This window comes from Kogia breviceps, chromosome 12, assembly GCF_026419965.1.
Source record: "Kogia breviceps isolate mKogBre1 chromosome 12, mKogBre1 haplotype 1, whole genome shotgun sequence".
NCBI classification, from domain to species: domain Eukaryota; kingdom Metazoa; phylum Chordata; class Mammalia; order Artiodactyla; family Physeteridae; genus Kogia; species Kogia breviceps.
The window spans coordinates 139,056-162,855 of record NC_081321.1 but is presented as its reverse complement, the minus strand read 5'-3'; the positions used below and the strand labels follow the sequence as shown (position 1 = coordinate 162,855).

Genomic DNA, 23,800 nt, shown 5'->3' with positions numbered 1-23,800 from the left:
TGGATCAAGAAAGCAACTTGAAAATAATCGTGGAGGGAGGAGTAGAACAGGGACAGAGGGCGCACTGAGCCCCTGCTAGCGTCTCACTAATTTTTTTTTTTCAAGAGGGTATTAAATTGTTTATTTATTACACATGATAATGGATGATACACAAGCTTCATTCCCATCTATATCTGGTACCATAATCCAATTTAGATATATTGCATAGGATGCGCCAACAATCATCATAATAATCAAAAAACTCCATGACTTTGCTTGGGTGACGCTTTTCACGGTGAACTCCAGGTCACAACGCAGTAACTCAGTTCAACTACACCAAGGTTTCGGAAGACAATGGCTTCTCCACCGGAGCAGGTTGTAAATAAATTTTGAATGGAACCTGGCATCACCCTGAAGGAGTACTAACTTAACACTGTTGGGGTAATTTACCAAAATGGCTTCAGAGTAGACTAACTTTACACGGCACACTTATCTCAGTTAATCCCCCCGTAGCCAGGCCGGCCTTGATGGAGGTGCGGCGGGCTTCAGAGCAGAGGCTCCACCCCCCACTCAGCCAAGGCTGACGCGGCAGCAGAGCTGAGCTCGGAGCCCGTCCCTCCCACCCGGTACCCTGCCCCGGGTTGGGGGTGACCGCGCGAGCTGAGCCCCAAGCAGGTGCCTTTCCTGCCTGGTCCCGTCCTTCCCGGCCGCAGGAAGAGGATGAAAGTTTGGGGACCGTGAACGTTCACTCTAACAGCACTTTACATTTCTTTCCTGAGCGGCTGGAATTACAAAGGCTGATGCTACAGAGCATAGCGTGGGAACGCGCGCAACCCCGCGTGTGCGGCGCCCGGGCAGAGACCCGAGCCGCGGGTGGGCGGGGAGGAGCGATTGTGACCTGCCCGGTCCCTCCCTCGCCGGCACTGTGATGCCGCAGGGCAGCTGCCGGCCCAGCGTGTCTGTCCCCGGCCCCCTCCCGCGCAGTGTCACAACAGCGGAGGCGGCTGTATCTGGAGCGGCTGGCGTGGGCGGGCCCAGCCGGGAGCGAGCGGGCTACGGGAGCGGAGCGGCCGCGATGGTGAGCTTGCCGGGCCGGGCGCTGGGGCTTGGGGGTCCGCGGCGCCCAGCGCAGGGCCGCAGCTACGCGGGGGCTGGCGGCCGTCGCTTGAGATCTGCGGAGTTCGAAGTCTCCTGGGGGTGTCAGTTCGGGGTCGAGGGGTCTGTGCCGGTGCCCCTTCTCGTAGAGAGAAAGTAGGGACGGGGGCGAGTCGCCCCTTAAAGGGACCCAAGGGAGATGTGCGCACTCAGGTGAGGAGAAGGGGACATGGGGGGCCGGTGCGGAAGAGGTGAGGCTCTGAGGCGTCACCTTGGGGCGACTCAGGAATCCGAGTGGGGGAGGGGCCGGCAGTCCAGGGATTCCCGGCGGCTGGGGGCGGTCAGGTCCCTATACCCAGCCAAATGTGACAGAGCCCCGGACGTGTCAGGGCACTTAGGGCGTCACAGCCTCACGCCCGGGGGCTTCTTTCTCCTTCCCCAACCCCGGCCATCTGGCTTGGGCTTCCCAGGCCCCCGGCACCCGCTCCAGCTCCCCAGTTTTTCCGGTGGTCCAAGCCAGAGGACCCTGGCCTACAGGGCTCTCCCTCCAGGAGGCCGGGGGTGGGGTGGGGCTTCAGACCTGTGGTTTCCTACCCTGCCCTCTGGTCTGTCCATCTCCTTCGCGGACTTACTTGCTGGAGAGGACCTCCCCCACCTCCTCCCTTCACCCCCTGCGCCCTGGGCTGGGTAAAATTTGCCTCCGATACATTTGCCCAGACGGACGCCTGGAAAACCAGAAATCTCCTCTTCCAGAGCCCGGCTGTCTGCGCCACCGGGAGGCGGATGGAAAGGTTGGGTGGGGAAGGGGGCGGAGCGAGCAGCCTCACAGGCCAAGGTCAGGCTTTCCGCACTCTTGCCCGGGTGTCAGTGACCAGCAGGACAGGTGAGGGCTGCCCTCCTCCCGGCCTCTGCTCGTTCTGGAGAGTGCCCAGGGCCCCTGGCTCTGGCCCCAGCTCTGCTGAGTCTAGTCCAGGTCTGTCCCGCACCCTCCCTCCCCAGAGCAGCCTCCTCGTGGCCAGAGGAATCCACTCCTGCCTGAGGCCCCTGGTGCGGGGCCCTGGAAGGAGCTGAGCTGAGAGTTCAGAGTTTTGGCTCCTGTCTCTGCAGCTAGCTGTGTGACTTCAAGAAAGTCACTTAACCTCTCTGAAGTGGTTTTTCTCATCTACAAAATGAAGAGGGCTTATGGTTCAAATTTTCAAGGCTCCACCTAGCTTTATTATTTTAAACTTTTTATTACAGAGAATTCCAAACATATACAAAAGAAGAGTGTTATAATGAACCCTGTATATGCCTCATCCAATTTCAACAGTTATCTACTTATGATGAGTCTTGCTTCATTTACTCCCCTTCCCCTCTCTCCCTGTTATTTTGAAGCAAATCCTAGGCAGCATACTCAAGATTTGATATTTAATATTTATAATATCTAGCACATAGCTAGTACTTTATAATTTTTAAAGTGCTGTCTCTTGCGTGTTTTAATTCTGACCTGAGAGCTGTAGTGAGTCTTAGAGGGGGTCCCACGATCCTCATCCAGCTCTCTGAGCAAAGTTCAACGGGCATTCAATAGGCCAGTTTCTGAAAATACCTAATAAACCAAAAAATGTAAAGTAAAACCTTATTTTAAATGTGCTAAAGAATTTGAAAGCTGTTTAACTGAAAACCTATGGCTGAATATTTTGGAAGCAGAATACCTTTATTTTGAAACACTGAATTTTGTATAGCAGGTTCTATTTGGAATGTTTATGTACATGGGCAGCCCTGTCTTGATGGGAAAACTTTTTTGTGTGTGTGTGGTACGCGGGCCTCTCACTGTTGTGGCCTCTCCCGTTGCGGAGCACAGGTTCCGGACGTGCAGGCTCAGCGGCCATGGCCCACGGGCCCAGCCGCTCTGCGGCACGTGGGATCCTCCCGGACCGGGGCACGAACCCATGTTCCCTGCATCGGCAGGTGGACTCTCAACCACTGCGCCACCAGGGATGCCCAGAAAACATTTTTTATTGACCATTTCACACTCACAGAATCTAAATTTATTTATTGATTGATATTTATTTTTGGTTGCGTTGGGCCTTCGTTGCTGCACGCGGGCTTTCTCTAGTTGTGGCGAGCGGGGGCTACTCTTTGTTGTGGTGTGCGGGCTTCTAATTGTGGTGGCTCCTCTTGTCGCGGAGCACGGGCTCTAGGCATTCAGGCTTCAGTAATTGCAGCACGTAGGCTTAGTAGTTGCAGCATGCGGGCCCTAGAGCGGGTGGGCATCAGTAGTTGTGGCACGTGGGCTCAGTAGTTGTGGTGCACGGGCTTCGTTGCTCCGCGGCATGTGGGATCTTCCTGGACCAGAACTCAAACCCGTGTCTCCTGCATTGGCAGGAGGATTCTTACCACTGCGCCACCAGGGAAGTCCCCAGAACCTCTTTTTTAAAGCCCCTTGACTCGTTCCTGAAAGGCTAGGCTGACACATCTGCACAGCTGGACGCAGAGTCCCACCCGCGCTGAAGGGACTTTCCTTCCTCCAGTGGCTGGGCTTCCCTCCTGAGGGCTGGGGAAGGCTGCCCATGTTGAGGATAGACGCAGCGTGTCTGTAGTTTCTAGGTGAGGCTTTTAGAACTAACCCTGTACCTGAGCATTCCCATCTGCTCCCAGGGTCCCTCTGGTAAGCAGGTCTCCTGGGGACTGAGACTGTGACACCTTTTTCGGTGTCAGTGATTCCAGGCCTCAGAGAACGTGTCTGTGGTTCACGGCGGCCGTTGAGAGCACAGCCTCCTCACTGCACGCCTGGTGGGGCGGGGGGGGGCGTGAGTTCAGGTGGGAACTGGCATCAGATGGCGACAGAGAGCCTGTCTTCCTGCGGAAAAGGGCAGCTAGAAGGCAGAGTGTCCTGGGGGCGAGGTGGATGCTGCTTCCGGGTCCACAGGCCTCCGCAGACCCCGAGCGGGCGGCGTGGCTGAGCCCCACAGGGCCCGGGCTTAGCTCCCGACTCCGAGCCCCCCGGGGGCTGCGGGCACTGAGTGCGGGTCCCCAGAGGTCCCTGGGCCCGTGCTCCGGGTGGCAGCGGAGGCCCCACCCCCAGGCACTGTGTCCACAGGGAGCGTCTGGGCCCCGGTCGGGCCCGCGCAAAGCCCGGGAGTGAAGCTGTGGCTCGGTGACCCTGAGAGAAAGAGAGAAAGTTACGGTAATTTTTGAGGAGGAAGGAGCTCGTGGGTATAGGGCTAGGGATGCAGTGGGGGGAGGATGTGGCTCTTGGAGCCAGAGCAGACCCGCTGCTCCCTCCCTTTGGCCACCACGGGACTGACAGGACTGTCTGTGGCCTCTGTGGCGACGTCGCCCGCCGGCGTCGTCCCGTTAGCATTTCTCCCAGATGAAGAGACCAGGAGAAGAGTGGGCGCCGTGTGCTGCGGATTAACACCCGCTCGCTCTCTCCGGCACTTGACCCCAGTGTCGGCTGAAGCTCAAGGGCCTTTGGCCTCGAAGGGTCTGGAGAGTCTGAGTCTACGACCAGCCCTGGCCACTCCCGAGGGCCGTCACTGCCACCCCCGTTACTGCCCTGCTGCAGTGCCTGTAGCCTGGTGTTAACTTAGGTTGACTCTGTTCCTGCTGTTTCTGGCTTGCTATCTATTCTTTGAGTCCAAATATGCTCTAATTGAAGGATTTTGAGCAGAGATAGTGCAATCTTTTGTGAACCACGTTGTTCTTACTTTAATTATCCCTCTGGAACTCTGGCTCTACTTTTTACCTATCATCTCTGACCTAGATCCTGAAGTGTAGGTGATTTATTACCCTAGCCTGACAGCTAGAAGTAATTGGGGCTAAAAATATGCTTCCTGAAGGCAACTGTGTGGCCCTTGACCCACAGGTGGTCGGGGTAGGTGGCCTGGTCTCAGGTTTTCACCGGCCTACACTGTCAGGTCCCTTCCAAGATAATATGCCAGTTTCACTGTTTTGTGATAGTTCGAAACTATTTTTAAAGCTACAAACCCTGCTTCTGCAGAGGATTGCAGTGAGCTGACCTGAGTCGTCTGAGAGCAAATGAAAAGGAAACGATTACTATGAAAACAGAAATAATATAAGGTGGACCTGAGGAAAGATTTCTTGCAGTGGAGTTATAAGAGGACTGTCAGGCTCTGGAGTGTCTTTTTTTCTGCCGTCCCGCAGAACTGGGCACCCTGCCCGGGGGGGATGCTCGTGGGCAGCTCTGCTGCTCTGCCTTCACAAGCCTCCACTTCGGACCAACTAAGCAGTTTGTGGGACCTGCCCTAAATTCTCCCGCCTCTCACTCACACCGCTCCAAAATCCAGCTGAAAAACCTGCTGGCACATCTACGTTCTCCAAGATGTCTGCAAATATCCCTGCTGGGGGGAAACCAAGCTGCAAGCTGTCTTTTCTCCTTTGAGCTCCTGTTACGTCTCAGGCCCTGGCCACTCCCCTCCTTGTTAGATGGACTCTAAGCCCGGGCAGTGTTTTCTTTCCAACCTCCCCTCGAGCCCTGTACTCGATGCTGAGTATCTGGCCAGGAAGTGGGAGCTCCTTGCTCTCCCCCGGGTAAGTCAGAAAAGCGAAAGAGCGCGGGGAGGCGGGGTCCGAGGCAGCCCGTGCGCCGTGGGGCGGGGCCTCCCAGAGCTTCTGCAGGAGGGGACGATTAGTGAGTGACTTGAAGGGCCAGTGGGAGTTGGCTCAGCCCCTCCTGAGGCCTCTTCTTGCAGACAACGACAGTAGCTCTGTGCTGCAGGAACCAACAGAGCAGGTCACTTTGGGAGCCACCCAGCACTAGGGCTGGGGAGGGGTGTCATGCTTTCCTCAAGGAAGGGCGCTCCTGGGTTAGGTCTCTTCAGCTCCCTCACCTTCACCCCCTGGACCGCTGGGCCAGAGGCTCCAGCAGCCCTGGCGGGACCCCCTTCATCTCAGGGGCCCAGGAGCAGAAAGCTGGCCTGAGCCCTACAAGCCCAGAGTCAAAATAGAACTGAGGGAGGAACAGTGTCAGAGAGAAAGGAGGAGCTCTGCCCGGCCGGAGAGGGAATCTGAAACATGAGTTTGGAGCAAACACATGATGTAAATGCCCTCTGCTGAGTCAGCTCACCCCGGGCCCAGCCTCGGTACTCACCACCCGGAGAAACAGTCCTGGTCTTCCAGGGAGGGTGGCCCATTTTCAGAGACTCCCACCGTGAGTCTGTTTTTCTCTGCGGTGGAGCTTTTTCTGGTTTGGAGCTTTGCCTTCCAAGCTTGCCTTGCTCTCTACTATCAGGCTTGTGCTGCTGTCGGTGCGGCCCACCAGGGCCCAGGGGGTTAAGAGTGCAAACGAGGCAGGGGGGTGGCTGTTGTCAAGGAGAGGACTCGGGCGAGGTCAGAAGACCTGCATTTGGGGCCAGGCTCTTGCCCTGTGAAATTTCCAATCTGCCTCTTTACCTTTCCGAGCCTCAGCTTTCTCACCTGTAAAATAATGGGGTGGGAATCATATTCGGTGATCCGTGAGGCCAGCGCGGCTCTAGAATCCTGAAGGCTCTGAGCTCACATCACGTCCCTGGTCGTGGCAGATGGGTGACCTGTCTTGGGCATGAGGGCTGGCCCCCAGGCCGTCAGCACTGGGGGTGCTTTGCATTTTCCTGTGTAGAGCCTGCAGGCAGGAAGGAGGGGTCGCAACGAGGCAGAGTGGCCAGAGGAGCCGTGGGGCCCTTGTCCCCTCAGAGCAGGTGCAAATGGTGCACAGACCTTAGCACCATTAGTTAAATGAGGGAGCTCACCTAACTCTTCATTTCACTGGTGATTTCCTCACGTGACTTTACATAATTAATTGATTTATTGAGGCCATGCTGCGTGGCTTGTGGGATCTTAGTTCCCTGACCAGGGATTGAACACTGGCCCCGACAGTGAGCGCACCCGGGTCCTAACAACTGGACCGCCAGGGAAGTTCCCCCCTCGCGTAACTTTAAAGTTCTCATTTGCCCCGACAAACTGGGCTCTTGGTCATTGTTAGTTGGATCAATGACGACGTGAGAAGGGACAGGAAGAGCCTGGCCCTTCGCGATGGGTCATTAGGGTGGGGGGAGCCCTCACTTGGCTCTTGCTCTGTTTCCTTTCTTTAATTTTTGTCATTTTAGTATGAAAACCGTCAAACCTTCAGAGAAGTACGGTAGTGTATCGCCACCCATATATCCATCATCTAGATTTAATAATTACTATTTTTCTGCCACGTTTACTTTACCTGCTGTGTTTGTGTTCAGTAGTCGTGGCTCGCGGGCTCTGGACCGCAGGCTCAGTAGTTGTGGCGCACGGGCTTAGTGGCTCCGCGGCACGTGGGATCTTCCCGGACCAGGGCTCGAACCCACGTCCCCTGCATTGGCAGGAGGATTCTTAACCACTGTGCCACCAGGGAAGTCCCCCCCCCCTCCACGCCATATTTTGATTTGTTCAAACCAGAATTCGGTTAAAATTCACATACTCCATGTGGATGTTATGTGTCTCAAGTTCCTCTTGATGTGGGTCAGACTCTCCTTTACCTTTGTTTTTCATGAGTTAAAAAGATTGGGTCAATTTCCCTGTAAAATGTCTCACCTTCTGGATTCATGTCGTTTTCTTGCAATGTCCCTTATCCCTTGGACCCCTGTGTTTTCTATAAAGTGGGAGCTGCATACAAAGGGTGTAATACGTTAAGGCTGAGTATTTTTGACAAGAAGCCTTCACGGGAGGTGTCATGTGTGTCCTACCGTGTCACATCAGGTTATCTCACTATTGTGGGGTTTATGACCCATCCCAGTGTCAGAGGCTGGTGACCGTTGCAGTTATTTTCCCCTTGTGACACACAAGTAACACAAGTAACAGTGATTCTTTGGTGCTGTGTGAATATCCAGTTCCCCATCAGTCCTTGTCCAAGTCAATTATGTAATCAGAGACTGTAACATGCAGTATTTCTCAATATATCATTCCTTCTACGCTGACTAGCTGAGTCTTCGGTTTTAAAAAAAGAGCTTTCCCTCCTCGACTGGGCTGTTTGGATGGGGACAAAGGCGTTTCTTTGGTGGGAGTTTTGTTTCTTAGTACCACGAAGGACATGGAGATTTTGACGTGTCCATCCTGTTTCAGTCGGCCGCTGCTGTTCCTCTTTTTGACGCTCAGGTTGTTACACCTTTGGCCGTGGGGCCTCTTCTGGTTGGTGTCTGAGACCTGCCGGCGTCTATCCTCTCAGGCCCCCGATGACGTTCCAGGTCATCCTGTGCATTCTTTGCCCCAGACCCGGAACCTCACCCTCCAGGGAGCCCTGGCTCCTGCTGGGGGAGAACGGCACTGAGAGGCCGCTTCTGGAGGCATCCGTGGACCCATCAGTTACTTCTGAGTCTATCTTATACCTCCGGTTACTCTTGTGAATTAGTGTAACAGGGAAAACGGCTTCTCCTAAGGAGTGTGTGTGTGTGTGTGTGTCTGTGTGTGTGTGTGTGTGTGTGTGTGTGTGTGTGTGTGTGTGTGACCGATTTCATCTGTGGAGACTCTGGCACATTGACCAGCGTGAGGTTAAAGGGGTGTGGAATCCTCTGTATCACCATGTTGGTGGTTTGCAGGACCCTGAGATCCTTTACTCTTCCTCCTCTGACCTTTGATCTTCCTGAAATACCCCCGTGTCCTTCCAGAAAGGCCCAGGGGATGCCTGGAGGATGGTTGGGAGGTGGGGTCACAGGGCAACATGTGGGACCTGCTCCTTTCAGGTCTCTCCAGGGTCCCCTCAGTTCACACCCCCCCGAGGAGGCCGCAGCTGCATGTGAAGGTGTGGTCTGGTCTGTAGCTGTTGGTTATGGGGGGGTCCTGGGGAAGGGACCCTGCTGCCTTAGGCCTGAATTGAGTCCGCAGGTGAAGTCCTTTCACTGTGAGAGGAACGTAGCCTGAGGTCTCCGGCTTTCCACATGTGCCTCTTCCAGGTGGAGAGTGAAGCTCCAATACTGAAACGCATGATGATAAAGATAAAGATAGGGACAACACCCCAACAGAAATGACCATGGTAACTTATGCTTTCAGATGAAGGGGGTTTACGTAACTCAGCCCAGGTCACACAGCGCAGCGTGTAACCTGAGAGGCAAGATCTGTGCCCTGGGGTGTGGGCAGCTGTGAGCAAAGCCCTTTCCTGGCCACCAGGCTCACAGAAGCACAGAGGCCAGGGCACAGAGACAGTCGTGGAGCAGTGCCACGTTGCACAAGCGTCAGGGCACCGGCTCCTGACACCGCTGGCTTCCCTGCACCCACACCCAGGGTCCCAGGAGTCCCATACCCCTTGCCCAGCCACGGTGTCTGGAGGCTCTGCTCCTGGCTTGGGTTTCCCGGAGCTGGAAAATGCCAGGTCGGGTCACGGTTAAGAATAGAAGGCCACACAGCAGGCACATGCTTCCCTGCCCAGCTCCGTCTCGAGCACACAGTCTCCTTGCGGGGCCCCTGCTTCCCCGGTGGGGTGTTGGGGGTGACGGGTACACCGTCCCAGCAAAACCATAACACACACTCACACACTCACACCCACACACACACACTTACGCATACATACACACTACACGAATGTACACAGTACAAACACACACGCACACCCCTCCCCATCCTAAGCTGTTAGTACCAGGACCAATCGGGTAACTGCAGCTTCACACCAGAGTAACATGGAGAAAAGGACACTCTAAAGGTCAACTTTACTTAGCACTTGGCCTGACGTGGGCGAAGGAGCAGGTTATGGTGGCCACAGAGGAACTTTCCAGTCCCTCAGAGTTCAGGGGGCGCCGACTTTGTCCCCTCCCAGCCCTCCCTCGCTGATGTACTGATCCTTTCTTATTCCTGCATTTGTAGCCAGAACACTAATGACACCCGTGATACAGACTCCAAAAGTACACTCCACCATGTGCTTCGCTGTTCTGTGATGCGGAGACAGGGAGCGCGCGCATGTGTGTGTGTGTGTGTGTGCGTGCGTGCGTGTGTGTGTGTGTGTGTGTGGCGGCGGCGGCCGCGAGACTCCGGCTGCAGCAGGACTGGGAGCAGCGCGCCGAGCGCGGCAGTGGCTTTGGGGGTGGTCTCTGCTCTTCCCGCTGGTTCTTCCTTTGACCGGCTCCATCCGTGCAGGAGTCTCGTGGTTTGGAATTAGCCCAGTTTCCTCTACGCAGCTGCCCTCCTTTTCCTTTTCTTGACACAAAGGATCCATCCTGGAAAGCAATCTTTACGGCAAAACCACAAAGCTGCGCTGCTTCTTTGGAACCGACTCTTCATGCAGATGCCGTGGTGCCCAGACCCCACGTGGCTGGGGCATGGCATGGCGGGAGGTGTGGGTGTCCTGCCCGTTGAGTGCCAGGGATGGACGAGTCCTCAGAGGCGGGGGCCTGGGGGCCTGGGGGCCTGGGGCAGAGGCGTGGCCGGGCTGGGGCTCTGACTGGGCTGCTCTCTCCCCGCAGCGGGAATGCATATCCGTCCACGTGGGCCAAGCAGGGGTCCAGATCGGCAATGCCTGCTGGGAGCTCTTCTGCCTGGAGCATGGCATCCAGGCTGACGGCACTCTGGGCGCGCAGGCCCGCAAGGTCCAGGACGACGACTCCTTCACCACCTTCTTCAGCGAGACTGGCCACGGCAAGCGCGTGCCCCGGGCCGTCATGGTCGATCTGGAGCCCACCGTGGTGGGTGAGTGCGGGCCAGGGCCCCGCGCAGGGACAGCGCCAGACTGCAGAGGCCGTGGTGGCTGGGGAAGCAGATCTCCACGTGGAAGCGGTGGCTCACCCGGAGCCCCCCACCACATGACTCTTGGCTCCTCGAGTTCTCCGCGGTCTCGGGATCCCAAGTGGGGATCGCAGACCCCTGCTCCCCATTAAAGCTCCAACCTAGTGCTCTCCACTGAGATCTGCTGAGACAGGCCGACACTGCCGACACTGTTGATTCAATATGAAGGGTCAAAATACAAATAGTTCCAGAAATTATAAGACGCCCTCAGACAGTCAGTTTCCCAAAGTGTATGTTTCCGATCCGATAGTAATTGCAGTCTGTCCCGGTGGCCTGGGATTACCTTGCAGCGTCTTGCACACGAGGCGAAATAGCCGCGGGCACTTTCTCTTACAGCCAGAGGCTGCCGTCGGTTAGAATGCACCTCACCTGGCTCTTAGGGAACAGGAGCTCTGACTTGCTCTGGGGCAGGATTCTTGCTCTCCCAGCTCCCCCAGCCCCAGGGCCCCCTGGATCAGTCCTCGCTCTTCACCAGGATTTTCTCATCTTCAAAGTCTGCTCACCAGCGAAGGTGGACAAGTCCTCCAGGGACGTCTGGGCACTGCCTGCGGTGCCTGAACACTGTTTCTAGGGCCACAGACCCCAGGCCCTCTATCCCGTGGGCACTTGTACAAATACAGAAAGGGCAGATGAGCTTCCCGGGCCACTGCACAGACGGGTGCTCTCCCTGGGGGAGTAGAGGGACCCTGTAGAAGAGAGGGGCTGGAGGGGGGGCCTGAGGCACCTTGGTCTGCCGTGTGCCCACTCTGCGTGGACCTTGGAGGTGAGCAGAGCCCCCGGCCCCGCGGCCTCTCTTGGGCTCCAGCTCTTCTGGAGCCTGGAACTTAGCTTTGCTTCAAAGTTGTTCTGAAATATCTCTAATGCCTGACATGTGTTGTTGCCACCAGAGATGGAGGTTAGGGCTGGGACAATTCCGGGGGAGCCTAGGAGCCAGGCACATCATTCTGAATCTTTCTCTGTATCCCTGGAACATTTGGATGCAAGTGAAATCAGGTTAAATTCTGGGGTAAATTTTGCAGCATGAATGAAGAACAAGAGGGAAACCTTGTGGGATCAGGGTGAAGAGGCAGTCACCTTTGGTGTTTGGCCAGCTTGGTAAACCCAAGGCTTTTTAAGGTCCAGCCAGTGGAGCAGCTGGCTTCTCATTGCTGCTCGAGTCCCGGGCTTCTGGCTCTGTTGGTGCCTGTGTTACCCTGGAATTCTCTTAACCTCTCAGATGCATTATAGGGTTGTCTGGTTCTACCTCAAGGGAGTTCAGTAGGTAGGGGTGCCATGTGTATTCTAGAAGGGAGGGAGCCGTCTCTTCTGGGAACCAGGTGGTGAGACTGATGGTCCCCTGTCTTGGCAGATGAGGTTCGGGCAGGAACCTACCGGCAGCTGTTCCATCCAGAGCAGCTGATCTCAGGAAAAGAGGATGCAGCAAACAACTACGCACGGGGCCACTACACGGTGGGAAAGGAGAGCATCGACCTGGCGCTGGACCGCATCCGCAAGCTGGTACGTGTTCACAAGGGCAGGGGGCTGGTGAGCTGGACGCACTAGGATTCGCCTCTCTGAGCAGGCCGGGCGGAGGCACGTGACCCCTGGCTACAGGGTAAATGCCTAAGATTTGGGAATTTCTGCTTATGTTCTGTTAGAGGCCTTCACAGGGCTGACGCCCCTTCCTCTGGCTGTACATTGTGGGCTGCCCTCCAGATGATGCCCGGGTAGCACTTACAGATGCTCTGCGGTGGCGTCTGGGGAAATCCCAGGTGTGAGAAAGGCGAAGCTCTTTGCTTCCTGGCGGCACAGGTTAACAAAGCATTTAACCTGGAAGAGAAGAGGAATATCGTTCGTCTATTTCAGCACTTACAAACGCCATTACCGATGTCCAATACGCTCCTTTGTTCAATCCCCTAAGTAATGGTACGAAGGAGGTCTTGTCCTTGAACTTTACAAATGGGGAGATTGAGGGCCAGGATGGTTCAATAACTTGGTCCCACAGCTAGAAAGTGCCCAGGCCAGGATCTGAGCCGGGTTGCTTTGACTAGAAAGCTCAGGGTGGGTCACTTGTCGACTTGAGCCCCCTTTCCTAACCTGTACAACGCAAAAGATTGGGCTTGATCAGGGGTTCTTTACTTGGGAGCCAAGGATGCCGAATTTTCTGTTTAGAGGAGGGCTAGTAGGGTTCATCAGTCTCAGAGCTGTTCGTGACCCCCAAAGTTCAGAACCACGGGACTGAACACAGTCATAGATCAAGGCCAATGGGGCAGTTCTGTGACCTATGAATTCTCTTAGTTCTGGTGAGAGCTAACTGTCAGGTCCTTGCTTAATTATGACAATAACCTCATGAGATGAATATTTTTTATTGTCCTCACTTTAACCAAGAAGAAACATGAGTCTGGAGGGTTCAGTTCAGTAACTTGCTTGAATTTTTACAACTCAGAAGTGGAAAAGTTGATGTCAAATCTCAGGTTCTCTGACACATTTATCTTCCTGAGCCACCTTCCAAGGTGGGACTGGGACGTGTAGGTCTGCGGTACCCGCAAGATCAAATGACTAGGGCTGGGGAAGTGGGCAAGGAGCTGGGGCCCTCATGGGGCAAAGTCGTTAACCGCCGTGGTTCTGGAAGCTCATTCCTGGTCCAGTCAGGCCACTGGGCTGGAAGCTTCATGGACCCGGAGGTGTGTGCAGGTTTGCTGCCCGTATTTTAGCGGTTCCTCCCAAGACCGCCGAGGCTCCTTTGTGTTTCCTTTTGCTCCTTCAAGGCTGTTTTGATTTCGCCCGCTTGACAATGTTGAGGGATAGAGTGGGGCAGACAGAGAGGCCCGTGGGGGAGTCTTCAGAGCCTTGTCTTGTGTCCTCCGCTCCCAGACGGATGCCTGCTCGGGCCTGCAGGGCTTCCTCATCTTCCACAGCTTCGGGGGCGGCACCGGCTCCGGCTTCACTTCTCTGCTGATGGAACGCCTCTCCCTGGATTACGGCAAGAAGTCCAAGCTGGAGTTCGCCATCTACCCGGCCCCCCAGGTGTCCACGGCCGTGGTGGAGCCCTACAACTCCATCCTGACCACGCACACGACCCTGGAGCACTCGGACTGCGCCTTCATGGTGGACAACGAGGCCATCTACGACATCTGCCGGCGCAGCCTGGACGTCGAGCGGCCCACGTACACCAACCTCAACCGCCTGGTCGGCCAGATCGTGTCCTCCATCACGGCCTCCCTGCGCTTCGACGGCGCCCTCAACGTGGACCTCGCCGAGTTCCAGACCAACCTGGTGCCCTACCCCCGCATCCACTTCCCGCTGGTCACCTACGCGCCCATCGTCTCGGCCGAGAAGGCCTACCACGAGCAGCTCTCCGTGGCCGAGATCACCGGCTCCTGCTTTGAGCCCAGCAGCCAGATGGTGAAGTGTGACCCCCGTCACGGCAAGTACATGGCCTGCTGCATGCTCTACCGGGGGGACGTGGTGCCCAAGGACGTGAACGCCGCCATCGCCGCCATCAAGACCAAGAGGACCATCCAGTTTGTAGACTGGTGTCCCACAGGCTTCAAGGTGAGAGCTGGTGACGCGGTGGAGACAGACCACTAGAGAAGCAGAGAGGGAGAGACCAAGGATGGGGAGAAAGAGGCAGAAACTCAGGGTCTTGGGCGGATGCCCATTCCGTGGGAGCTTTGGGATGAGATGGGAAGAGGGGCTTAAGCCAAATGTAACACTGATTTCATTCATTAATTCGTTCATTCACTTATTTTAGGTCAGGAGAGATTTTGAGAGGGTTACTGGAAGGGGGAGGGCGCCAGTGCAGGAGGGAGAAGGGCTCCGCCGCCCCTGCCCTAAGACCTGCAGACATCCCAAAGGTCAGGCAGAAAGGACTTTCCTCTGACAGGGAGGAGTGAACGGGGCGAGAACGAACCTGCGTGCAAGTGGGATGAAGAGGGTGACTGGGTGGCAGTAGCTCTGATCTGACGGTAGACCAGAGCCTGCAGTAACCAGATTATTCCAGTTGCCGGAGAGGTGTAATTCCCTCCTCTGACAAAAGATGTGTTCTTCTCTCCCCAGTTTATTTTGAAAAATTATTCGCCTTGTAAGTTTTCATCAATTTAGAGGAAGGATAAGAAATTTCATGGTTATCATATGGTTGTGATTCACATCATGAAGCCCTGACATTTCCACTAACCGGGAGTGAGCTGGGAGCCTGTTGTAGGTCTGCGGTCTGGGGAACACCAGACTCTGAGGGTTGGTGCGGGTACAGAATAGCCAGGGAAGACCCCCAGCTCCCAGGGCCAGAAGATGTCACGCATTGGAAGCCGCCCCCCCCCCCCCAGATGTCGCCCTGGCCGGGCAGGCAGCTGCCCCTGCGCTCGTGCCTGCTCGACTGCTTTGTCCTGTGTCCCACAGTCTCATCCGAGCCCACCATCAAAGCAGCTGCCACCGTTCCTGTTAATTAGACCCCTGGCAGGCCTTTAATAATTTAGAGGTTTGCTGAACACCAGAGGTGGTTGTGACAGTTGCTCGAGACAGAGGTGAGCACGTCTCAGTTTTCCCTGCTGGGACTTACGGAAACGGGACGCCTCGTGCTGGCTTCTCGGCTGAGAGGCTGACGGCGGGGAGCCTTCCCCAGCCTGCTCGGCTCCCAGCCGCGCGCTTTCCCCTGGACTGTGCCTATTTGTATGTGGCAGTTCTGGTCACTCTTGCGAAAGCATTCAGGACCTTCCCCCAGGTTGTTGGAATTTTTTCTTTTAAATGGAAACAAACAACAAAACAAGCTAGTAGTAAAATGAATAGGCAAAAAAAAAAAAAGGAAAGAAAAAAAGAAAGAGATATGAGGGTGGTGGAGAAATTCACAAAAAGGGCCTGCTCCCAGATTCTTGCCCCTTTATTTTAAGCTGAAGCTCTGGGGTTATGACCCGAGAGAGAAGGCAGTGCTAGAGCCTTTAGCCGCTTCTCAGAAAAGCACATGCCGTGGGGGTGGATGGTGTTGAACTTCACCCTGTAGCACCCTCCCCAGGGTCAAGGGATGCTACCGCTGAAAAGAGAGCAGAGTTGGCTGGTCTAGTGAAATATGTCATGTGGCACGGCCTTCTCCCTTCTCCCTTTGGTCCTTTGCCCCTGTCTCAGCATCACCTCCACCCCCAAGATGCCACTTTTGTTTGAGAGGAATGATAGATCGCTGTGGATTCGTTTAGTGGGTTACCCACCTGGGCTGTACAGCCCGCTGCCACTGCCACCTCCACCTCTCAGAGGACATGCGTTTTAAAGCTATGAATTTAAGAGATTGGCAGTTAAGAGCTGGTGGCCTGGCGGAGAGGCATGCTGGGGCCAGCTCCATGGTTCTCAGGGTCCCATGAGTATTATCACAGTTGTCACCTGAGGCCCCTTCTGGGTTCCTGGAGTTCCCGGGGTTGGCCCCAGTTTGGGGGGTGTGTGGGGAGAAAGGAGATTTCCGGGATAGTAGCTCCCGCGTCAGGTTAGGCTGGATCGACTTGGAGGACCCTCCATGCTGCCAGATTTTGGGGGATTGGCTCATCCCTCAAGAGTTTTAATTGACTTTCTTTGATTTCCATGCTTTTCTTCCAAGAAACCCCACTCCCCAGAGATAGAGGGCCTGGTAAATGCTAACACCATCCCCAGAACCTTTGGCATCTCTTTATTTATTGCTTGAGAATATTTCCCTGATCTTTTTAAAAAATTGATTAATTAATTAATTTCGTTTGGGCTGCGTTGGGTTTTCGTTGCTGCGCGCGGGCTTCCTCTAGTTGCGGCGAGAGGGGGCTGCTCTTCGTTGCGGCGCGCGGGCTTCTCACTGCGGTGGCTTCTCTTGCTGTGGAGCACGGGCTCTAGGCGCGCGGGCTTCAGTAGCTGTGGCTCGCGGGCTCTAGAGCGCAGGCTCAGTAGTTGTGGCGCACGCGCTTCGTTGCTCCGCGGCACGTGGGATCTTCTTGGACCAGAGCTCGAACCCGTGCCCCCTACATTGGCAGGTGGATTCTCAACCACTGCGCCACCAGGGAAGTCCTCTCCCTGATCTTTTAAACAGCCCTTCACCCTTGGCAGAGAAACTGCCCTAAACCCGTTGACAGCATATCTAAGAGGAGCCTGAGATACCGTTGGAAGGAGTGAACTTATAATAACCTCCGTCTGCTGGTACTGCACACGCGCCCTGCTTGAGCCCCTGTTCCTACCCTCATTTGTCTGCTTGAGTCTCCCACTAGGGCTTCTACCGCCCTTCCCCTCCCCTTGAGCTTCCCGGCCCAATGCCGCTTGCCTTTGCTTTCTCTCCCACATGCGCCTCTCTACCCGCCCGCCGTCCCACCTCCCGAGCCCCCTCTTCACAGCCAGGCCTGCTGCCCCACCCACCATGCGACCGAGGTGCCCCAGCTTGCGTTATCCGCTGACTGCCGCATCTCCGCCCTCTGTTCCCCAGGTGGGCATCAACTACCAGCCCCCCACCGTCGTGCCCGGGGGAGACCTGGCCAAGGTGCAGCGGGCCGTCTGCATGCTGAGCAACACCACGGCCATCGCCGAGGCCTGGGCCCGCCTGGACCACAAGTTCGACCTCATGTACGCCAAGCGCGCCTTCGTGCACTGGTACGTCGGAGAGGGGATGGAAGAAGGGGAATTTTCCGAGGCCCGGGAGGACCTGGCTGCCCTGGAGAAGGATTATGAGGAAGTGGGGACTGATTCTTTTGAAGAAGAAAACGAAGGGGAGGAATTTTAAATACAAACGTTCCTCGTGGCTGTGTCTCTTTATTCCCTGCTGCCCCTGCAAGCACGTTTAGCTTTTCCTAGAGCAGCCGACCCCGGCCCGGGTCCCGACGCCAGTACCTGCGGGTGACGGGGCCAGCGCGACGCTGAGCGCTGCCGGACCGTCCCGTGGGGGAGCCCAGCTCCGTGTCAGCAAAGGAAACGAGAGTCACTGTCTCTGGGTTAGGGTGCAGGCCAGTCACACCTGTGCGGAGACCTGAGCGGGATTTGAAACTCTCTGTTAGGCTGGGCTCACCCCAGACGCAGCCTGCTGGCTGGGGAGCGGAAAGGTGAGATCTGGGCGCGGGGGAGATTCTGGAAGCGGAGTGTTCTCAGACTTAGAGTTAGAAGCAAGAGCCCATCTTCTGCCCTTGTAAATACACAGATCAACGGGGGGGATCAAAGCGAAAAAGCAGTGATGTTCTCCCATCGGAGAAGTGGGTGGCGAGGTGAGAAGAGGCCTCGTGGAGACCCGGGTGCAGCTCGGAGCCACCGCAGAGGTTCTGGAGTCAGAGCGCGCCGGGTGGGTGTGTGAAGAGCAGGGAGGAGGTGAGGGGGCCCGGTGGGTGGAGGTGAGGGGTGCGACCAAGAGCCACACTGGGCACGGGGCACACAGGCTGATCCTGCCCAGGACGCAGGGAGCTTAGGTTTTCTCTAAGTGAAACACAGCATTTCTGTTTGGAACTTGGAAGGTTTTAAGCAGAATACCTACCGTGCTTTATATACACATATACCTTATCTCTAACCCCCAACCATCACAAAGTGGATATTCTTCTCATTTTATGGATGAAGAAGCTGAGGTGTAGGGCGTTTATGTGTTGGAGATACAAAAGGGCGGGGGCCGAGACTGTTCTCTCGGCTACCCCGCACTCCTTCCACCGTTGGTGTCTGTGTCCGGTTCCAGCTGCCGCCTCATAAAATGAAGGGTGGGGAGAAGCAAAGTCCATTTATTACAAAGGAGAGGACAAATTAATGCATCTCTTCCCTGAAGTTGGCAGCTCTGGTAGGATTTCTGGAAAAATCAAAAGGCTACTCTGATTAAACCTCTGATAAGACACCCCGGGTTGGGCCCATAGCAGGTCCCTGTGCATTAAATGTGCAGCGCGTCAATTGGGAACTTTCCCTACATGTTTCTACTCTGCATTCCTTGGAGGCCCCGAGGAAAATAGAATAAAATGTTCCAAGGAAAGGAAGACCAGGCAGGAAGTGAGGCTAACCTCTCGCCGAGGACTGTTTTCGGAGAGACCGCACTTTCTTGCTCTTCTGTGAAGGAGATCGTGGTGCTGAGGAGGGGTCCAGATCTCTGCCCATCAGGACCCCCTCGCCCAAGGTCACGCCTCACCAAGTCCCGCAGGGGCTGCAGGGACAGACCCAGCTGTGCAGAGAGTTGGGGTCAGGAGCTGTGGCCCGTCTCAGGAAGGGGCATTTCCCCTCTGACACAAGTGAGAGACCTACCCACGGGTTTCAGATAAGCCTCGAAGGACTTCCCGAGTGTGTAACTAGGACCTAACCAGGTAGAGGGTAACAGACCCCCGAGGCCAGGGTTTAGGGGAAATCACCTACAGTGTCTTCCTTCCCTCTAGATTTATGTGAATTAGGTTAAAATAAATATGAATGGCAAAGTCACAGAGGTGATGTCTGAGAGGTATGGGGAAGGGGGAGTTTGAGGGATGATATTTTAGGGCCTTGGATGTATTTCCCCCCAGTTTCTTCTCTTCCATTTTCCCTTGTTTGGTTGAGTCCCTGTCCGATCATGGGGTTGGGCCCGTCTAGCCCTGCTGGCTTTTATCTCTGTTCACGAAGCAGGAGTATTGAATTTTAGAACTGGAGAAATGCATCCCTAGAAAGAGGGTGAATAGGAAAGTGGATGATTCTCTAGCTTCCCCCAAGAAAAGGCAGCTTCATAATTCTCCAGCACGGGATTGGCTAGAGGCTTCTGAAGACGGTAAAGTAAGTTTGGCAGATGCCAGAATTGCGCCACGGCCCGTGGTAGGCAGCTGGTTTAGCTCACTGGACTTTAGCCTGGATTATCCAGTTTCTTGAATCCTAATGCCATCTCTGAAGGATTCCTAAGTAATTTCTACCAATTAAAAAAAAAGTCTTTTTTTACTTTTTACTATTTTACCCCAGGAATTAGGAGAGCCCATAGTTAACATAATATCTAGTGAAATCCACATGCATATTCATATGTACTCCTCACCCCAGTGTTTGCAGTCTGGGTCCTTCTCAGCAAGAGGGACAGATCTCCAGCCTTTGACTGCAAACAGCCTAGGTTCCAAAAAGAACCTACTGGGCTTCCCTGGTGGCGCAGTGGTGGAGGTCCGCCTGCCGATGCAGGGGACGTGGGTTCGTGCCCCGGTCCGGGAGGATCCCACGTGCCATGGAGCGGCTGGACCCGTGAGCCATGGCCGCTGAGCCTGTGCGTCCGGAGCCTGTGCTCCGCAACGGGAGAGGCCGCAACAGTGAGAGGCCCGTGTACTGCAAAAAAAAAAAAAAAAAAAAAAAAAAAAAAGAACCTACTGAGGAAAAAGATAGTATGTTTATATATTTATTTTCTCCAAACTGCTGATTCTATCAGTGATTTGATCGGCATTTAACTTTAATACAAAATTGCCATTAAGGGTCACTGGATCAACGCCATGTCTTTCCTATTACAATGCTAATCTACCAAAGGGATCAGAAACTTCCCTTTTAAAAAATTTTTTTGGCCACACTGCACAGCATGCGGGATCTTAGTTCCCTGACCAGGGATCGAAGTCACGGCCCCTGCAGTGGAAGCAGAGTCCTAACCACTGGATCGCCAAGGAATTCCCAACAACTTCCCTTTTTAAGTTCTCAGTCTAAACTGTCTACATTAAAAAACAAAAAAACCAGTGCTATAATTAATTTTTTTATTTTTAGGTCTTGTGACAAATTTATGATGTCGACCACTTTAGGGATGGAGGTGAGAGTGTGAGTGGGGCAGAGGGGAGGATATCAACACGGATACTGTTACATGTTGTATAATTTATTTCATCCTTCCTTCCCATATACACAGAACCCCCAAGACTTAAGGTGAGTCCTCACTTATTCACATTCTTTTCATAAATATGCAGAATGAAACTCCTTATGTGGCCTTCTACATATTGTATTTGGGGCTTAGACACTGAAGTCTAAAACGTAGGGCTGTTTGTTTGGCGCATGGTTAATGAGACAGGACATTGTCTCTCCAAGCAGGTTCTATTATGCAGTGGGGAGAAATAAAAACACATGCGGTGATCTTTTGTATTAATGCCAGGGACTTCCCTGGCGGTCCAGCGGTTAAGACTCCGCCTCCCAATGCAGGGGGCATGGGTTCCATCGCTGGTTGGGGAACTAAGATCCCACATGATGCATGGTGTGGCCAAAAAAACATCCTGAAAAACAAAAGAAAATCCCCAAACCCCAAGATTTGTATTAATGCCATTGCAAAAACGATTAGTAAAATGTCAGCAGAGTCCATACCACGTTAAAAAATATAGCACAACCAAGAAGGATTTATTCCAGGAATTCAACCCGTGGTTCAGTTATTAGGAATTCCATCAGTCTTTTTTTTAAAAGTAATTTTATTTTATGTATTTGTTTATTTTTTGGCTGCGTTGGGTCTTCGTTGCTGTACGTGGGCTTTCTCTTTAGTTACGGTGAGTAGGGGCTTCCCTTCGTTGCGTTGCAGGGGCTTCTCATGGCGGTGGCTTCTCCTTTTTTTTTTTTTTTTTTTTTTTTGTGGTATGCGGGCCTCTCACTGTTGTGGCCTCTCCCGTTGCGGGGCACAGGCTCCGGGTGCGCAGGCTCCGCGGCATGTGGGATCTTCCCGGACCGGGGCACGAACCCGTATCCCCTGCATCGGCAGGCGGACTCTCAACCACTGCGCCACCAGGGAAGCCCCGCGGTGGCTTCTCTTGTTGCAGAGCACAGGCTCTCAGCACATAGGCTTCAGTAGTTGCAGCACACGGGCTCAGTAATTGTGGCTCACGGGCTCAGTAGTTGTGGCTTGCAGGCTCTGTAGCACAGGCTTAGTAGTTGTGGCGCACCGTCTTGGTTGCACTGTGGCGTGTGGGATCTTTCTGGACCAGGGGTCGAAACTGTGTCCCCTGCGTTGGCAGGCAGATTCTTAACCACTGCACCACCTGGTAAGTCCTACAATGTATATTGATGTGGATTTCTTTGGCCTTATCTAGGGAGCCCACCCAGTTTATTAAATCTGCAGATTTATGTCTTTTGCCAAATTTGGGAAATTTTCAGCTTGTCATATCTTTGAATAGTTTTCAGCCTCACACTTTCTTCTCTTCTTTGGAGCTCAGTGAATGTTAGATCTTTCATTATAGTACCACAGGCCACTGAGGCTCTGCTAACACTTTTCAGTCTATTTTCTCTCTGTTGTTAATATTAGATAATTTCATTGTTCAATCCTCAAATTCACTGATTATTTCTCCTGTCACCTCTCTTCTGTTGAGCTCACCCAGCGATTATTTCCTTTTGAAACTTTGGCATGACCAAATAATTTTTTCTTTTTTAATAAGCTTTTTTGGGCACTGATTGTAAATACAGATTTTATTTAATACATTGCATTTTACAACATGTTAATAAAATGCAATGTTATTTCCTTTCCCTGTGCACATATTCCCTAAGTAATGAGAAAGCCAGTAATTCAGTATAGTATTGAATTACTCAATAGCTCAACCTTAAGACTGTCACTGGATTTGTTCTGAATTTGGCTTCTTCAGTTTTTTGTTTTTGTTTTTGTTTTTTTTACTGTGGAACAGTGCTAAATTATCTATGCTTAGGTTGGCTTCACTTACATCTTCAAAGGTGGGCCCAGAAGAGGAGCTCCGTCACCCGGGAAGCCCCAGGCCTTCCTCTCACACTCTGCTACAACTTGATAATGATGAGGTTGCACATTTTCTCCAGCTCTTTCTGCCAAAGTTCAAGTTCTTCCTTTTCTGCAGTCAGATTCTTATCAAGCCAGTTGATGATTTCATTATGCTTGTCAAGAATCTTCTGTTTGTCCTCATCTTTGATCTTGCCTTTGAGTCTCTCATCTTCAACTTTTGCTTTCATGTTGAATGCACAGAATTCAAGTGGATTTCTGGAAGCCACCTGTTCCTCTGCTTCTCACATTCAGCTTTGTACTTCTTAGCTTTTGGACCATAAGCTCAATGTGTTCTTTGTTCAAATGGCCCTTGTCATTTTTTTATGGTAATCTTGTTCTATTTTCCTGTACTCTTATCCATAGCAGAGACACCTAGGATACCACTGGCATCCTGAAACTACATCACCAGAAACAAATACACTGAACTGTGTATCAAATGGACACCATAACCACAGAGAAGAAAAATAGAATCCACAGTATTGAACACATTATTTTGACTATATATCTTCTGTGTAAAGATATAAAGAATGGAAAACATATCTTGAACTTAGTAAGTTTGCTGTTGGTAGGTGGTGTAGCTGTTCTCAAGCTACCGTGTATGTGCTCTCAGATTGAGCAAAGAAAGAAATAGATTCGTACTAATGGGAGCCAGAGTTCTCAATGTGGAGGAAGGAATATACAATTATGGGATGGGATAGAGCAAAGAACAACCCTGTAACAGTGGATCATATTGTAAAATTGGAGTCTTCAGTATGAACTCATGTTTGCTTCTTTTTTTTTTCTTTAATTTTGGCTGCACTGGGTCTTCGTTGCAGTGTGTGGGCTCTTCGTTGTGGTGTGCAGGCTTCTCTCTAGTTGTGGCGTGCAGGCTTCTCTAGTTGCAGATCACAGGCTTCTCTAGTTGTGGTGCACCGGCTCCAGAGTGCATGGGCTCAGTAGTTGTAGCACTTGGGCTCTCTAGTTGTGGTGAATGGGCCTAGTTTCCCTGTGGCATGTGGGATCTTAGTTCCCCGACCAGGGATTGAACCTGCATCCCCTGCATTGGAAGGTGGATTCTTATCCACTGGACCACCAGGGACGTCCTTCATGTTTGCTTCTTTGATTTTTTTTTTTTTTTTTTTTTTAGCTCTGCCATTGAAAGGACCTAGCAGCAATGACACTCTATAGCAATGAGAACATCTAGTGCTTGTATCTTGGTTTCTAAATACCATTCCTCTCTAAAAGGAATTATGACTCATTGGAGAACTGGCTGATTTCAGGGCTGAGTCAGGAAAAGTACAAGATGAACCTGGAACATCTTGTTCCAGAAGTTAAAGAAGTGCTCAAAAAATGATGGAAAGCATGTCATAAAGACACAGGAGCCAGTTTGACAGAGCTCCTACTGGCCACCTGAGCACCAAAATT

General features: G+C 53.2%; 1 protein-coding gene and 1 long non-coding RNA gene across 4 annotated transcripts; both read left to right on the top strand.

Annotated features, from left to right (window-relative positions):
* Positions 1-563: 563 nt before the first annotated feature.
* On the top strand, positions 564-17,500 carry TUBA8 (tubulin alpha 8). 3 transcript variants are annotated; one of them, XM_059081345.2, is made up of 5 exons: positions 564-1,057; positions 10,470-10,692; positions 12,137-12,285; positions 13,642-14,322; positions 17,189-17,500. In XM_059081345.2, the coding sequence occupies exons 1-5, from the start codon at positions 908-910 to the stop codon at positions 17,480-17,482; spliced, it is 1,497 nt and encodes a 498-aa protein (XP_058937328.2). In that variant the 5' UTR covers positions 564-907; the 3' UTR covers positions 17,483-17,500. The 3 variants fall into 3 exon arrangements, with proteins under 3 accessions (XP_058937328.2, XP_058937332.1, XP_058937329.2); XM_059081346.2 differs by having other exon boundaries at positions 922-1,287; XM_059081349.2 differs by lacking the exon at positions 10,470-10,692 and having other exon boundaries at positions 907-1,057.
* A 2,908-nt stretch (positions 17,501-20,408) lies between these two features.
* On the top strand, positions 20,409-23,223 carry LOC136792233 (uncharacterized). Its single transcript, XR_010835704.1, has 3 exons — positions 20,409-20,452; positions 20,546-20,562; positions 22,760-23,223. It is a non-coding gene; the product is annotated as an uncharacterized lncRNA (long non-coding RNA).
* The last annotated feature ends 577 nt before the right edge of the window (positions 23,224-23,800 follow it).